Source organism: Catharus ustulatus, chromosome 1, assembly GCF_009819885.2.
Source record: "Catharus ustulatus isolate bCatUst1 chromosome 1, bCatUst1.pri.v2, whole genome shotgun sequence".
Taxonomy (NCBI): Eukaryota; Metazoa; Chordata; class Aves; order Passeriformes; family Turdidae; genus Catharus; species Catharus ustulatus.
In genome coordinates, this window is record NC_046221.1 from 45,665,694 (window position 1) to 45,681,185 (window position 15,492).

At 39.9% G+C, this 15,492-nt stretch overlaps 1 protein-coding gene across 2 annotated transcripts; it reads right to left on the minus strand.

The window, feature by feature from the left end:
• Window positions 1-1,664: 1,664 nt before the first annotated feature.
• LOC117003740 (C-C chemokine receptor type 5-like) lies at window positions 1,665-8,993 on the minus strand. Of its 2 annotated transcripts, XR_004419549.1 has the most exons (3): window positions 8,834-8,993; window positions 3,010-5,273; window positions 1,665-2,927 (listed from the first exon to the last, which is right to left on the minus strand). XR_004419549.1 is itself a non-coding variant. In XM_033073923.1 (2 exons), the coding sequence occupies exon 2, from the start codon at window positions 5,260-5,262 to the stop codon at window positions 4,192-4,194; it is 1,071 nt and encodes a 356-aa protein (XP_032929814.1). In that variant the 5' UTR covers window positions 5,263-5,273; window positions 8,834-8,993; the 3' UTR covers window positions 1,665-4,191. The 2 variants fall into 2 exon arrangements, 1 of the variants encoding a protein (XP_032929814.1); XM_033073923.1 differs by having other exon boundaries at window positions 1,665-5,273.
• Window positions 8,994-15,492: the final 6,499 nt, after the last annotated feature.

Below are 15,492 nucleotides of genomic sequence, written 5' to 3' on the forward strand. Positions count from 1 at the left end.
GGGCGGGGTCTGCACGAGAGAGGCGGGGCCGTTCTGGGGGCGGGGTTTTTGTGTCCGGGGTGGGGCTGAGGGGGCGGATCCCCGGGGGATGGAGGCGGGGCGGGAGTGGGGGCTCCGCGTGGCTGCGCGCCCGCGCTCCGCCCGCAGGGGGCGCCGGGAGCGCGTGGGGGAGCGGGCGGGGAGAGCGTCTGGCTGAGGGCGCGCGGGGCCGTAGGGAGAGACGGGAGGGGAACTTCTGGAATCACAGAGGGATAACGGGTTGGTAGGGACCTGGGTAGTGAAAGGGCATCTACTCCCAGCCTCTCCTGCAGAAGACATGTCCCACTGAGTACCCTATACCCTATCCTGGCATTTAACACTGCCAGGGATGCGGCATCCACAACCTCCTTGGGCAATCTGCTCCTCACCACTGCGGCAGGAAAAATTGCTTCCTAATATCTAACCTCAATTTACCCTCTTCCAATTAGTTCCCATTGCTGTTTGTCCTATCACTGCAATTTCTGAGGATGAGTACTTTCCTGGCTTCCCTGCAGGCCTCCTTCAGATACTTTGTGTTGGGTTTGCAAGGCCTGGTTTTTGGTGGCTGTTGGGCTGCAGGGGTGGCTTCTTTGGGCAGCTGCTAGAAGCTTCCTCCATGTCCAGCATAGCCGACCCCTGGCAGCTCCAAAGGTGGCCTGGGACAATTAGAAATGGCAGTCACGCCTCTGTGATAATATATTAAGGAAGAATGAAAACCAAAAAGTTTTGCGCAGTGGTTACTGTGGCCAGAGAAGAGTGGAGTGAGGTGAGTTTTTCATGAACCACCACCCCGAGTCTTTCTCCACAGGGCTGCTCTCAATCGCTTCTACTTGTGTCTGGCATTGCCATGACCCAGGTGTAGCACCTTGCACTTCACTTTCATTCTTGTAGCTTGTAGCTTCCAAGCTGTGGGCAAGAACATCAAATGCTCTCCTTCCAGAGCAAGGTCTGGAATCCTGTACTGCACTTTTGGCATCTGCCTGCATCATGACAGGGTGACCCTGCCTACGCATCCAACGGATCTCCATCCTATTCTTAGTGACTGTAGTGGTTTGTTGCTGTTGGCATAATACTGATAATGCCTGTAGTGGGGGGAGTCATTCCATTAGAAGATTTTCTTAGGAAAAGGGATCACAGCATCAATTAGGTTGGAAAAGACCTCTGAGATCATTAACCCCATTCCATGACCCAACACCATCCTGTCAATTGGACTGCGACACTGAGAGCCACATCCAGTCTGTCCTTCAACACATCCAGGGATGGTGACACCACTACCTGCTTGGGAAGCCCATTCCAATACTTAATCAACCTTTCTGTGAAGAAATTAATCCTAAAAAAATGTTTTGAATGAGGAAAGCACCAAAAGCCTGCCTGGAGTAGTGTATGTTTGTTGGCATCAAATTTTACAGTGAGACCACATGATGGCACTGCAGTCTTAAGAACTGAAGGGAAGTCTGTGCTCAAGTCCACTGTAATTGCTAGATATTAGCTAGATGACCTAATTACTTAGGTCACTAAATACACTAGAATTCTATTATGCACTTACTTATTTTAAAAAAACTCAAACTAATCTCAATCATCTAGAATCACTAGGAATTGTCTGAGATAGTTTTTTTCCTATTGGTAAATGTAAACAAAATCAAATGTAATGACAACCAAAGTAGCATATTTATTATTAGATTATTAGTGACAGGCAGTTAAGAGGACTGGAGTTACCTTGATGGTCCTGTGTTATTTCATTATGCTGGTATACTTAGTCCACTTGTAAAACTCGAATTTTTTCCTGCCTGGTCTTTCAGTTTTATGAAGAGGAATTTATTTTCCTTTTCATTCTCCTGGGCTATTCTAAAAAAATAAGGGGATGGAGGTGGGAAGGGATCAAGAAGTCTAACAAAAAAGTTAACCAGCTGTAATGGATGGTATAATACTAAATATTATTACAGTTCTTGGCAGAGTCCTTAATTGAATGTTCCAACAGTGCAACCAAATATTTCAATTTGATTGTGTTTTCAATAACCTGTTTGAATGTGGATCACGGTTCATTGCAGTAGCTGAAATATGACTTGCTTTCCTGTGCTGAAGTATGATCCCTTTCCTGTGAAGTGATGGAAGCTCTTGATAAGCTGCTGATGCGCTGGGCCACCAATCTCACTTCCACCTCTTTCCTCCAGAAGCTGCTTGTTGCTTAGAAAGATCTATGATTAGAGGTCCATGCTGTAGAAGGATCAGAGCAGTTTTGACATGACTCTCAGAAAGTTTGTCAGTGTGCCCACGCACATTTTGTTGTTGCACTTTGCTCCTGAAGGGCTGACGAAGATGCATTACTGTGTCTGGCACCAAAGCCCTCCAGAGAAAGCAGTTTCCTAAAGGCAAGGTGTTTTCAAGACCAAGCAAAAGTTCTTGTCAAAAGCAAAATAAAATACAAAATTGTTTTCATAAATGTGTTCTATAAGAAAAAAAAAAAAGCCAGGCTGACTAGAAGATGTGTATTTGTCATTATGCTGATATATTTACCCATTTTAAAAACATATACAAAGTCCAGAAAGTAATTGATGCACAGGATCGTAAACAAGAGTGTGCAGCTGAAAATCTTGTAAATGAGGAAGTGCGGTATGCTTCTGTTACACTTCCCACGTGGATGTAGTTCCAAAATGGTGCTTAATATAACAAAATAAATAACTCAAAACAAGTGGTTTGATAAGTAAAGATTTCCCTATTTCACTTCCTGGTTTAATAAGCACTTCCCACTGTAAAATTCCTTTGAGACTTTTTGAAACATTTTCTTCTTTGAAAATACTATTTAAAAGGCTGTCTAGAGAAGCTGGGAAACAGAAATTGCCCTTCTGGATAGGAACAGCAAACAAAAGACTTCTTATTTCCAGTCTCCAAAGTTGTCCAATACCATATGTCTTAGGGAAAAGATAAGAACTGTTAGAAGGAGAACTTGGCCCAAATTAATTAATACTGTGATTATAGTATGTTCTTACGCACCTGAATAGCCGAATATCTATTTCATGCTTTCTATGTGTTCACATTCTTTCCAGGCTCTGAGCTTTATGGAGAAACAGTCACATTTAACCACCAGTCTTAGTAATTATGAAAGCTTTTGCTCTCTCTAAAACTCCTAAATGGCAAAAAACCCCCTTTGTCAAAGCCCCCCAAATGAGATCAGCTTCTAAAACAAAAGAGAGATTCTTTATGCTCTTGGCACTGTAGGACAGGGAGTATTTTTACTTATTCAGATGTTTTGTTAACTTAGATGTTTATAACATACATTTATCTCTAAAAACATCTGTGTCAATCCAGTTCAGAAATCATTTTCAAACCTCTAACACTGTTGTGGTTCGGCAGCCATTACACCTGCATTCATTTTTTAAAAAGTTTTTCTCTTACGTAGGCTACAAAAATGGCAAGCAAAATCACTGCACTAAAAAGCTAAAACACTGTTGACTCAGTCTTTGCATCTGACCCAACCTGGCTAAAGCTTTATTTTAATTACTTTAGTTTTAAAATACTGTTACCACACTGATTTCCTGAACAGCTATAGGACATTAATTTTTTAATGATAGATCAATTACATTATCTTTTTAGCATGAGTAGCATATAAAACAGCAGGTGAGTAAAAGAGAGCCTTCAGAAGTATCAAACTCAAAAGTCACTCAGGTATTAGACCCTAGTAGTTAGAACTGTTATGAGAAAAATCTAAGTGGTTAGGACTCAACCATACACAAAGGAAAATATATCATGAAATATCACAGTCCATTCTAAGTGTATCAAATTTTCCATACCATGCTGTATGACAGACCTTAGTAATTCAGCATTATTTACAGATATACACCACTAGACTAGTAAAAAATATTACTCAGACTGAGTTTAAATGAGTGAGGTATCTTGTGTAATGTACAGCCAAGAGATGTTTCCAAAGAACCAGTGTAACTTTATAACCTCTAGTTCACTTCAAAAAAATCTGTTAGCCTGGTAGTTCAGGCCCCCAGTCAGGTAACTTGCTACAACTTTTTCATTTATTTTGAGCAAATGCAAACTTTGGTAAATATGTATTCTATGATTTTTTTTTTTTAAAATTAGCTGCCTTAGGGGCAATATCCAGGAGAGATTCACCAGTCTTTCATCACATAGTTGATCTCACAATTCCATTTTTTCACTAGACACAACTTATAATGCAGCAGAAACTTCTTGTTCTCCAGTAGATTGTGTATAGGTGGAGCTTGCTCGTTCAGCTGTATCAGCATAGAAAACAGGACAGAATTTAGACAAGCGGACTGCAATCTGTTTTCGGAAAAAGCTGTGAAGATACTTCCTAAATTTTTCTCCAACAAAGGCATAAATTATAGGGTTGATACAACAATGGATCATTGAGATTGTTTCTGTCACCTGAATTGCTTTGTGCAGTTGAGCATTCCGTTCACAAGTAGAGATGGAAAATGCACCTTGAAAATCACGCAAGAGAATGCAAATGTTGTATGGTGCCCAGAAAAAAAAGTAGATAATCATGATAATAAAAATAAGCCTGACTGCTTTATGCTTCTTCTCATTTCTACATTGCAGTAACGTCTTTATAATTTGTGTGTAGCTGCAGATCATGATTAACATTGGAATAAGAAGTCCCAGGATGTTCATTTTTAAGGTGAGGAATTGCTTCCATGTATCTCTCTGCTCTGATGGATAATGGGCACTGCAAGTATTACGTGAACTTTCCTTCTGTGTTTTGTGGAATACTACCCCGGGGACAGAAATAAGAACAGCAACAGCCCAAGTGACAATGCTGGTGAGGATGCCGTAGGTAACTGTCCTGGCTTTCAAAGCAAACACTGCGTGCACTATGGCCAGGTACCTGTCCAGGGTCAAGAGGATTATGAAAAAGATGCCACTGTAGAAGCCAAGGAGGTAGACACCTGACAGAATTCGACACAGTGCCTCCCCAAAAATCCAGTCGTGAACTGCGTAATAAGCCCAAAAAGGGAGAGAAAATACAAACAGCAGATCAGAAATGGCCAAGTTGAGCAGGTAGATGTCAGTCATACTCTTCAGCCTCTTGTATTTTACCAGGATAAGGACAACAAGCATGTTGCCTGTCAGGCCAAATATCACCACTAAAGAATAAAGAGGTGGTAAAAAAATCGCAGCAAAGTGCTTTTCCTCAGTTGCAGGGCAAGGCGTTGAATCACTGTAGTCAAATTCGGTTGTCAGTGGCCAGTCAGTGAAGTCTGTGGTTTCATTTCCCATGGTGTATTGGTCTGGAAAAGAATAAAAAAGAAAGACATTAAACTAGAGGAATCTCCAAGCTTTGCAGTGAAGAGAGTGAACCATGCTGCTGTTCTTATCTGGTTTGCATTTTGCTGATGAGCATAAAAGCATAACTTTGTCAAGGTGTGAAAGAGAATGAAATTGCAGAGCTCCCAGGAAACTCATCCATACCATTATAGAATCTCACTACTTCATGTTGGAAGTGTGCTGTGTGTCATTTCCCATGTGTACATTGTCATGTGCATTTTTCCTGCTAGCTGCCTGGCCTAACCAGAAACAGAGGAGTGGTGGATTGAATCAGAGCCATGGCTATTGATTTAGGCACTGGTTGAGGGGCTGGCCATCCCTTGCAAGGAGTCAGGGTGTGGGAGCTGAGTGGGCAGCAGAGCTGTGAAAGCCCTCAGGCAAGTTCTGCTACACACTGTGAGCAGAGAAACGCTTGTGACTTTGATGTCAGCCCCTCCAGTCTCCAAAGCGTCCCCTTTTCCCAAGTCCCTGGTAGGACGGTAAACCAGATTTGTGTAATTTGATCTCTGACATGCTCAGAGCACTGCCTTCTCGTTGACCCCCAGAGAACAGAAAAATTCCTGTGTGTCCCATGAGAAGCTGGGCAGAGGATTTTGTGAAGACAGGGCTCAGAGGGACCAAAGTGCTTTCTGGTCACTCAATGAGGAAATGCAATCGATGCCTTTGGTAGCCACTCAAGGAGAGCTACTTGCTGTCTGGTTAAAGGGCTGCTCTGTCTTCCTGTACCATCATGACTGCTTTTATCAGACACCTCATGGCAGACAGGTTGCTGCCCATGGCATGGTGTTGGTTTTGAGATTAGCTTTTTCCTGAAAATGTCATGTGTGCTTTTAGACTAAGGCAACAGAATGCTCCTGATGCAGGAGAGTTCAGGCTGTGCATCTGGCCCAGCTTGCTGCATGATCCCTGAGCACTCATATAATGCACCAGCATTCACTCCTTTCGTGGATGCACGTTATTCAGTGGTGTGGTCTGCCCTGTGTGATTGAAGACATCTTTTGCAGAGACCACACTCTCCAAACCACCACAATTTCATTCTGTCTGCACTTGAGCTCTGCAAATCTAAATGCCACTGAAGAAGAAACTCAGCCCGTGGCTGAAGAGAGACAGGCCGCTGTACGACTTTTTGGTACAAGTTCATAGTGGTTCATTCTGACTTAGAGCTTGCGAAATCCCCAGATCATCTCATAGTGTCTGTAGATAAAACCTCTCAGGAGAAAGGACTATTTTCTGCTGTAAAAACAGACTGACACAGATTAGGACACTAATTTTAAGCAAAGTGGTTGTCTTAGCTAAACACTAAGGTCTAGGGGATGGGGCTGCTAGGTCTGTGACCTTAAAAACAAGATTCTGCTGTGAGCTCCTGATGGACATTCTTATGCTGCACAGTGTAGATATGCATCTGCCTCAAAGGAGGAAGTTTTGTTGGAGCAAAATCTGTGCCTTGTACATAAAGAAATGCTGCTTTTGCAAAACTTTTTCATGCTCTTTCTCCTAGTTTTTGAGTCTGGCTACCAGCTCTCCTCCTAAGAATAATAATAAAAATGACATCCATGTCTTTTGGAGAATGAGGAGTAAGAGAATATTAGCAAATTGTAAGTGTTTGTGTCTCAGCTTCTTGATGACAAATAAGTGCTGTCAACCTCTTCAAAGACTATAATTTAGGAAACTCTGGCAATCTCTGTGAAACAGTGTTTTTTTCCATAGTCATACTAACTATATAGTTATTACAATACAGCAGTAATGGTTTTATTGGTAAAGGAAGTGGCTGTGGCTCTGTCTGTTGTCAGTAAACGACTTGATTTTAAGGTAGCTAGGGGTTTATATTTCTTAAGAATTTTCAGAAACACTTTTTTTTTAAAAAAAGTGAGTTTATAAAACACTCTTTTGTCTAAGACATTAAATTCTTTACTTCAAAACATGATGAGACTTGGGCATTACCCAAGTAAATATTTAAGATTTCTGTCAGCTAGACTTTCTAGATTCATGTTGCATGCCCTGACAGTACATCCCTGCACATAGCTAAATATCCTCATTTACAATGTGTCAGTCAGACATGCTGTATACTGGAACTATGGAATAAGTGCCAGATCCAGCACTTCCTCTCTTTTGGGACAGTCATGCATAAGTATGGGTGTGAAAAGCAACTAAGTCATAAATCCAGAGTGGGATTTTATGAGTAGGTGACTGATAGGATTCACAGCAAAATGCTGCCTTGATACTACTGTGATAACTCTTTTTGTGACAGACCCTTCGTCTTGTTAACTATCTCAATGCCTTCCCTCTTTTTCCTCCTCCTTCCTGGAATGACTACCACATCTTCCCTGCATCTTGCCTTCTTCCTTACAAGCCTTCTTGCGTGCTTAAGTTATGGGTTCCCCTTTGAGCAGTTGCTTCTGCTAACCAAGCCCCATTCCTCTAGCCCAGCCTTTGCTTCAGAAGTCTCTGCAAAAGTATTTACTACTCTGAATTGTGTATAGTATCCAGCACAGGCTGACAGTGGAGACTGAAAATACTAATTTGGAAACCAGAAAAAAGAACTGTAGGCAGATTTATTCTTTATCTTATAATCTTGAAGTTTTAGGAGACACTGTTGTCTACTGGCTAGAATATTTCACTAGGTTAATCAGTTCACCTAACTAGAGTAGATTGTTCACCTAACTAGAGGGATCTGTCTTGGGCTCATGTTTCCTGATCATTAAAAAAACCCCAAAAGGTAGTCAACAAAGATCTCTGAAGAAAGAATATTTTAAAAAAAAGTTCTATATTATTTTGAGCACACTTTAAATAAACCTGCACACTTTAAATAAACCTTCTAGAAACCTGCAATCTGCCATACAAATCCTTTTGCTCTGCTTGAGACTAGCAGTCATGCATCTTTTAAAAGAAAGACTTGCCATAGGAAAGATGAGTAAGCTCATGTCAGTGTTTCATGCTGAGTTTCACGTCACAACTTTCTGTGTTTTAAGAGGCAAAGATTTTATTAAAGTGAGTTTCAGTTCGTTTGCATAGTCCCATAAAGTGGTAATAACTATAAGACTGTGGCAAATGGAGGTAAAATTCTAAGTTATGCTGCATGTAAACAGGATCCAATGAGTCAGTGTCTAAAATGCAACGCTAGTTTTTCTGTAGTCATTCTGTGAGAGGCATAAGTACCCTTAAATAATTCAACATTCAAACAACTGTTTTGTTTTGAAGAACAGTTTTTGAATCCATATTTCTGTCATTGCACATAATTATCAGAGACAAAATGAGGGAGGCATGCTCCATTATGTTTCTTACTCAGTTCAATCACTAGAGATTTATTTCTTTCCTTACCTGAATCCTCTGCTTAAGTCTTTTAGTGATTTTGTCCTTTAAAACCAGTTTATTCCATTTAACATATATTATGCATTTTGCCAGGATAATTTTTAAAGATGAGTACACTTGCAGGATTCCACTAGTATGTTTACTTCAGACATCATACTACCTAAGTAGCTGCTAAATGTTAAAAAAAAAAAAAATAGAGGCAAAGATAACTTACCATGTATCTTACGGTGCAGGTGATGTGTTATTTCAATACAAGTAATGCTAAAATGACTTGTCTGTTGTGAGGATTATTGTCTGATTTTCTACAGTCCGTCACAAAGGTCAAAAATACGTCTTCCTGTGTGAAGAAGGATGTATCAATTTGAAAACTTCTAGCAAAGAAATATGCTCTCATTACAAAAAAAAGAAGGAGCAGTTCTCTGGTTCTCTTTTTTCTAAAAATGGATCATCAGATGTTACTTTTCTAGCTCTTGAGACGTGCAGATATGTTGAAATTCTAGAGGATCCTCCTAGAAGCTGAAGTTTCACAACCCACAGCTGTAGTTTTAGAAAAAGACTTTATATAATTATTTTATATTTTTCTTTTAGCTAACTTGTTTGAACCAAGAACAGTTTACATGCAGTTCATCCGTTTACATCTTTTAGTCATTCAATTTCTGTTACATTTTTCTGTCCTTTAACAAAATGTGGAGCCTTTGAATAAAGTTTATGTTTCTATTCAGAATTACCTGCACACTTCCTGTTGTCTTGCTCTGAGTTGCAGTCCGTATATGTCAGGATAGTTGATTGATCCTATTTTTCTTTCACTTCATCTTCCAGACTGTGTTCCTTTTATTTTAATTCCTCTCATAAGACTATGACTTAGTCTGTGTAGGGAGTCTGAGCTTTTAAAACAGCACTGTTACTTATGTTTTGGAATTAAGATTTAGAAAACTTGATAAGAGATCAGTTTTTATCAGTTTCCTTCCTCATAGCTGATTCCTCTGACTTTTAGAGTTGAACTGAAGCTGCACTGTGGGCAGATTTCTAGGTCCTTCCTGGACATCAAAGAAATGGCACAGGAGGTAAAAAAAATGCAGAAAGCAAGAAAAGGATGGCGCCTTACCAAATTCCAGAGAACCCCTTAGAGAGAACCCCTGAGAAGATACCTGGTAAAGTACAACCCGCTGCCTCACCTTGACATCTCTTGGTAGGGTTCTGGATATTCCGTCTGTGAAGGCACTAAAGAGATGCCTTTTCTGCACTCACTCCTTGGTATCCTTAGAAGATTTTAAAACACAGATAGCACAAATATGTATTTTTTTGGATGCTGCTGTTCCTAACAGAAGTTAAGGAAATCATAACTTCTGAATTATCCCTCAGATCTGTAGGGAGACAGTAAAGAGTGAAAAGCTCACTCTCTTTTCCTTGTCAGCCTTTCTTTGCATGAGGGACTAATCTTTATTCCATAGTACAAATGGATTTTTCTCTTCCTTTCCTAATCAACTGTTCCAATGATCTCTTTAAAGGCTGGAGTCTGAGGGTCAAAATTAAAGGCCCCTGAAGGGTATTCTAAGGGTATGTTCACCCCACCATGCTTCATGGATTGACTATATCAGACCCCCCTACACAGTCAGTGGAAATAGCTGCTTCTAATAGCATTTCCACTACAGTTAAAACAAGTTCCCAATGACTGCCTAACTTGTCTGAATAAAAATTTCTGCTTTCATACCGAATTCTTATAATTCTGAAACAAGGTATTGTGTTGAATTACTTTTTCAATATATAATTTCTAAACAATCTACATGCTAAAATTAATAGATATTTTAAGTATCTCTCCATGTGTTACTTAATCCACTGGACTCTCTAAACCCTTTCATAATGTAATACTATAGGAGCAGGGGGAAAACAATTTCAAACATTTTGCTGGACTTGCCTATTTTTTATCAAGTTTTATAATTCTGAAATATGGTCCTGCAAAATTTGCTCACAACATTTAGACTAACAATAACAACAACAACTACCACTACTACTTAAAGCTAAGACCTGTGGTAGGCTGGTCTTCAGAAATTTTGTTCCCACAGATTTATTTGGAATGACAGTCAAACACAGATTACTATGTTTGATTTTGTTGATTAGCTTTTGGTTCCCATAGCTCGGTCTGGTCAGCGAAGCACAGTGTGACATGTTATTTACTGATGAAGAGTATTGCAGACCAACAGAGGGCCTCTGCCACCCACAGTTATAACAGCTGAAAAAGGGGAATGCACTTGGTCTGCTCACCAGCTGCATCTTACAACTGGAGGAGAGACTCCCCAGAGAGTGTGAATTGCTGTGGCGCTTGGCAGCCCAGGTACTGGGTTGTGTGACTTTATTGTCAGCACCTGCAGGATGTCTACAATTAGCTCTACCCCAGCTGCAGATAAGCATAGCTGCTGGGATGCCAGATTTGGTCAGGCCTTGCATGTGGCTGTAGGCAAGCCCAATCCTTTCGGTGCTGTTTGTGGGCACTGGGTGATGTGGTGTTCATCAATGTAGTTAGGACAAGATCTTTCCTGCAGGAATTGGTCTCCCATCCAGTCTGAAATTTCAACACACTAATCTGGGACTGACCTTCTTAATGCTGTCTCACCTCCTCTTCCCTGCTGTCTCCATCTTGTGTGTGTGAACACAGGTATGGACAATGCAAGCAACACATCCATTATTGCAAGTCATATTTCTTTCAGCTTTTCTCAATCCCTTGTCACTCCTTTCTTTGGATAAGTGTATTGCTGCTTGTCATGAATGCCAGTGGATTTAAAGAATCTTTACCTAAGCTGAACCTCATAATTTTACTAAGAAATTGAAGCTATTGTTCAATAACAAAAGTAATGATTCAGTGTATTGATATAGCTTTGAATTTGACCTACCACGGTTTTCATTCAGAGATGAGTACGAGTTATGTTCAGTGGTGTGATGCTTCTTCCCTCCATAAAGATATTCCTGGAATGGAAGTGAGCTACATTCCCCATCTGTGGGATGTTGATGTACTTGGCAAGTGTGTGGCCATGTACACTGTCAAGTCAAGTTGCATTTGTCAATCTCTCTTATCCAATGATTGATTGTATGAGTCATCTTTACAGTAATCAGCCCATGGCATGAAGTGTCTGGTGTCTGAGTGGCATGGCACTCCCAGAGAAGCTGTAATTTATGTGAGATTTACACCGGTACCAAACTGGCTACTAGGACACATACCAAAAACTCCTGTACCACTGTGATGTACAGGTGTCATCAAGTACAATTATGGGTACAGAAACTTGAAAATTCAACTAACAGTTTCCATTCAAGTTACTGAAAACTTGCACCATCTGAAGAAGAAAGGCTGGGAGGGAGAAGGAATCCTGGCACAGAATGACAAATACCTTTCTTAGGTATACACAGTGTGATAGAGCACAAGAGTCTTATTAGAAGTCTACAGCAAAAATTAAACCTTTTCAATTGGAGAAGAGGTCAAAGGAAGGCAAGTGAACATGAACTAGATGAATCTTGTTTCTTACTCTATTCACAGCATGTGTGTCCAAACTAGATTAGTACTGGCATGTATTTTATTTGATTAGTAACAAATGTTTTTGTCTTGAAGAGGCTGAATAAAGACATCTAGCTCAAACTACTTTATTGCTTAGGTTATCTTTTCTCATCAGCCTTCTCTTTCAGGCTCTCAGATTCTGGTGACTCATAATTCGAGCCACCATCACAATCACACCCAATCTTAACATCCGTGAGGTGTATTGTTTTGGGGAGAGCAGGGGAAAAGCACAATATACCATCGATGTACCACACCCTAAGATTTCTATTGTAGAGACTAGTGAAAAAAAACAAAACACTTCACATATAGGTGTAAAAGAAGATGGGTTACAAAACTAAATTCTGGAAGACACAAGCATTTCTAAAACCGATGAACATTTCTTCACGTTGTTGTTTATTGTCAATAATATCAAGAGTTTGAGGCTTTTTCGCCTACTATTAGGCTCTCTGTTTCTTCCTTGTAAATCTGGCACATACGTCACTGTACATTGCAGCACATCCTATCTCTACTGTCATGGTATTATTTTTGTTTTGGCTTTTTCCAAGTTGTTCTAACTGACCTATGTTTCCTTATGCAGTGAGGAAGAGAACATTATTTCCTTCTACTATTTTTTCCAGGTTTTTGATGTATATCCTCCCAATTTATAGATAAAGTGTTGTCATTATACAATAGATTTTACTTTTGGGCCACAGTTATGCATTGCACAAAATTTCTTCTCTCAGATACTCATTTTTCCATAGACTTTTAATTCACACACCTTGGGGTTTTTTTTCATATACATTATAGTACATAAATTCTAGATTTAGAGTTTGGTGTTTTGGGGCTATCTCACTTGCGTTGGATGTGCTCCTCCTGTGTACTTGCAACTCCTGGACTTTTTATCAAGCAGGCTGGGAAAATCACACACCAAATCTCTTCCCAGTGAAAACTAGGTCACACAAAGGGTGAACAGAGTCTGTTTGATGACAAAGTATATACCAGTAAGGCAATAAAATAGCTTGAGAGAGTTAAAAATTCACCAAAGTATAGCACAGAATAAATAAAAGAACTTAGGAAAAACCAAACACACAGGAACCAAAATTTATAACCTGAGATGTAAGAACGGGAGGACACTATAAATCAAGCTACAAAGAAAATGAAACTGTTGATAAAGCCAAAGAAGTTTGCTTAGTCATTAACAGAGTTAAATACCTGCCTATAGACTATGATTACCTCTTACACAAAAAAAACCCTACTTCACAAAGCATGCAGGGTAAAGGAAGTGTGCATTCCCTTAAATAGAGATCAGAGAATGCAAAGCCAAGGACTTCAGCTTTAGGTTGGCACATATGTGGGAAATGTTGATCTTTTCTTGTTCAAAGTGTATAAAAATGAGCACCTGGCATTTTGGAGGTGTGCTAGCATTGTGGATTCATGACCTAGCACCTGCCTCTTCCCAAATGTAAAAGAAAGTACTGCGTGTGCGAATCGGCTTCTTGCATATCAGGTGAAAGAATCCATGCTTAGGACAACACCAGCCCCTAGAAACCAGAAAGTATTTTCGAGAGTCAGAGGTTAGATGCAGTCTGTAATTGTCCATACCTTATATTAGTGTCCCTGCAGGGTGTGTGCAGATAGCTCTTTTACTTCCATCCATTTGGTTTCCATTTGGTTTCCATTCCATTCAAAAAGTCTGGTATCAGGATAGGTTATGTTGTTCGTGTTGTGTAAGTAGCATCCTACTGGCACAACCCTATAGACAGTTCTGGAGAGCTGATTGTCACTTGGAGGTTTGTGCAGTTTTGCATATTGGCCTATGTTTCTAAAAATACTGCCCTCCTCTATCTCAGTGTTGGGGTCCCACCTTCACAGCATAAGTCATTCCAGACTTCAAACATTCAAACCAAGATTGCTCTTGCTGTCACCAGATGTACAAAACATCTTGGCAGTTATACAAATTTTGACAACCTTTTTTAAAATCCTCCTATTCAATTTTTTGAATAAAGTACAGCTCCTAGTAGGCAAGTGTCACCAGAATATGGGTACAATGCACCAGAATTTTTCAGTTTGTTTTTTTTTTCCTCTGTTAGCTTAAAATTTTTTATTACTTAATTAGGGAGTAATGCTTCTGAGGCCCTAGTGACCACATTAAACACTTTCTAGTTAAGGCCAGTAGGCATCAACAATTGAAAATAGCAACAAAATTAAATTTCAAAATGAACAGTATCTGCCTGTTGTGCCATTTAACCTGGTCAGGGTCATGTTCTCCTGGCACTTTCTTTGTTTCTAATGCACTGCAACAAGATTCCATGTAAATTTGTCCTTATGGTTTTTGTATTTATACCTCCTGTAATTTTCACTGGAAAGAGAGATGTTTATTTTGGAGCTTCATAATTGAAAGTTCCTCTTATCTAAACCTTTTAAGGTTCTGCCTAAAGTATTTATCTCTGGTCTTCCCATTAGTTTGTCAATTATTTTCTTAGATTCTGTTAGGGCTGATAAAGTCATTCTCTCATTTTTGTGACTACTTTTTCCTAGTTATCCATTTTCATATTTTTCTCTTCCTTTATAGCCCATCTTCATTTATCTTATAAAAAATATGTACACATAAGGTAACTGTCGTGCTAACAAACAAGAGAGTCTTATGACAGGAACATCCCTATACATTGGTTACCAAAAGTTTCACTATTTCTGTTTGTATCTATTTGATACTTGTTTGTATCACAGACAAGCCAATGGCAGTGATTATAAACCTGGTGGTTTCTTGTGAGCGCTGTTCAGCACTCACCAGTACCATTTTTACCCCTTAGGAAAAAAAAAGTATGCACCTTTGCCCCTTAGGAAATCTGCCTGACAGTCTGCCTGACAGAGTTATCTTTTGCTGTGTGGGACATTTCTCCTACATATTTCTGAACACGTGGCAGTAGCCTCTCCAAACAAGAAGGTTGGACCCTGTCCTGTTCAGTACATAAACTAGACTGCATGACTGGTTTTGGACTTGCGTGCAGATTCTTGTCTACGGCATGTGTCCATTCTTTTCACAAGCATGCTGAAAGCCCAGGCACCACACTATCTCTTCAGGAGTTCCATGCCAAAAGTTTTGAACTTGCAAAAATTTTCACTTATCTCTTCAACATTTGTTGTAAATCAACAATTTATTTGTGGTGTTCAAAAAGGTGTTGTCTTAAATCTGTTTGATGTTTGAGTGAGACTTGTATACTCTCTCAAATCCTTGCTTTTGTCCCCTCAATATCTCAGCAGAGCAGCTCAGATGCCCCCCAGCCACTGCAGTGATTCTTCCTTGTGTTAGTTTCTTCTCTGCTATAATTGCAATCCTGGCATATTGGCAA

What these genes read in the sequence shown, in the direction of transcription:
- LOC117003740 (XM_033073923.1), bottom strand. Translation starts at nt 5,262, where the DNA reads ATGGGAAATGAAACCACAGACTTCACTGACTGGCCACTGACAACCGAA.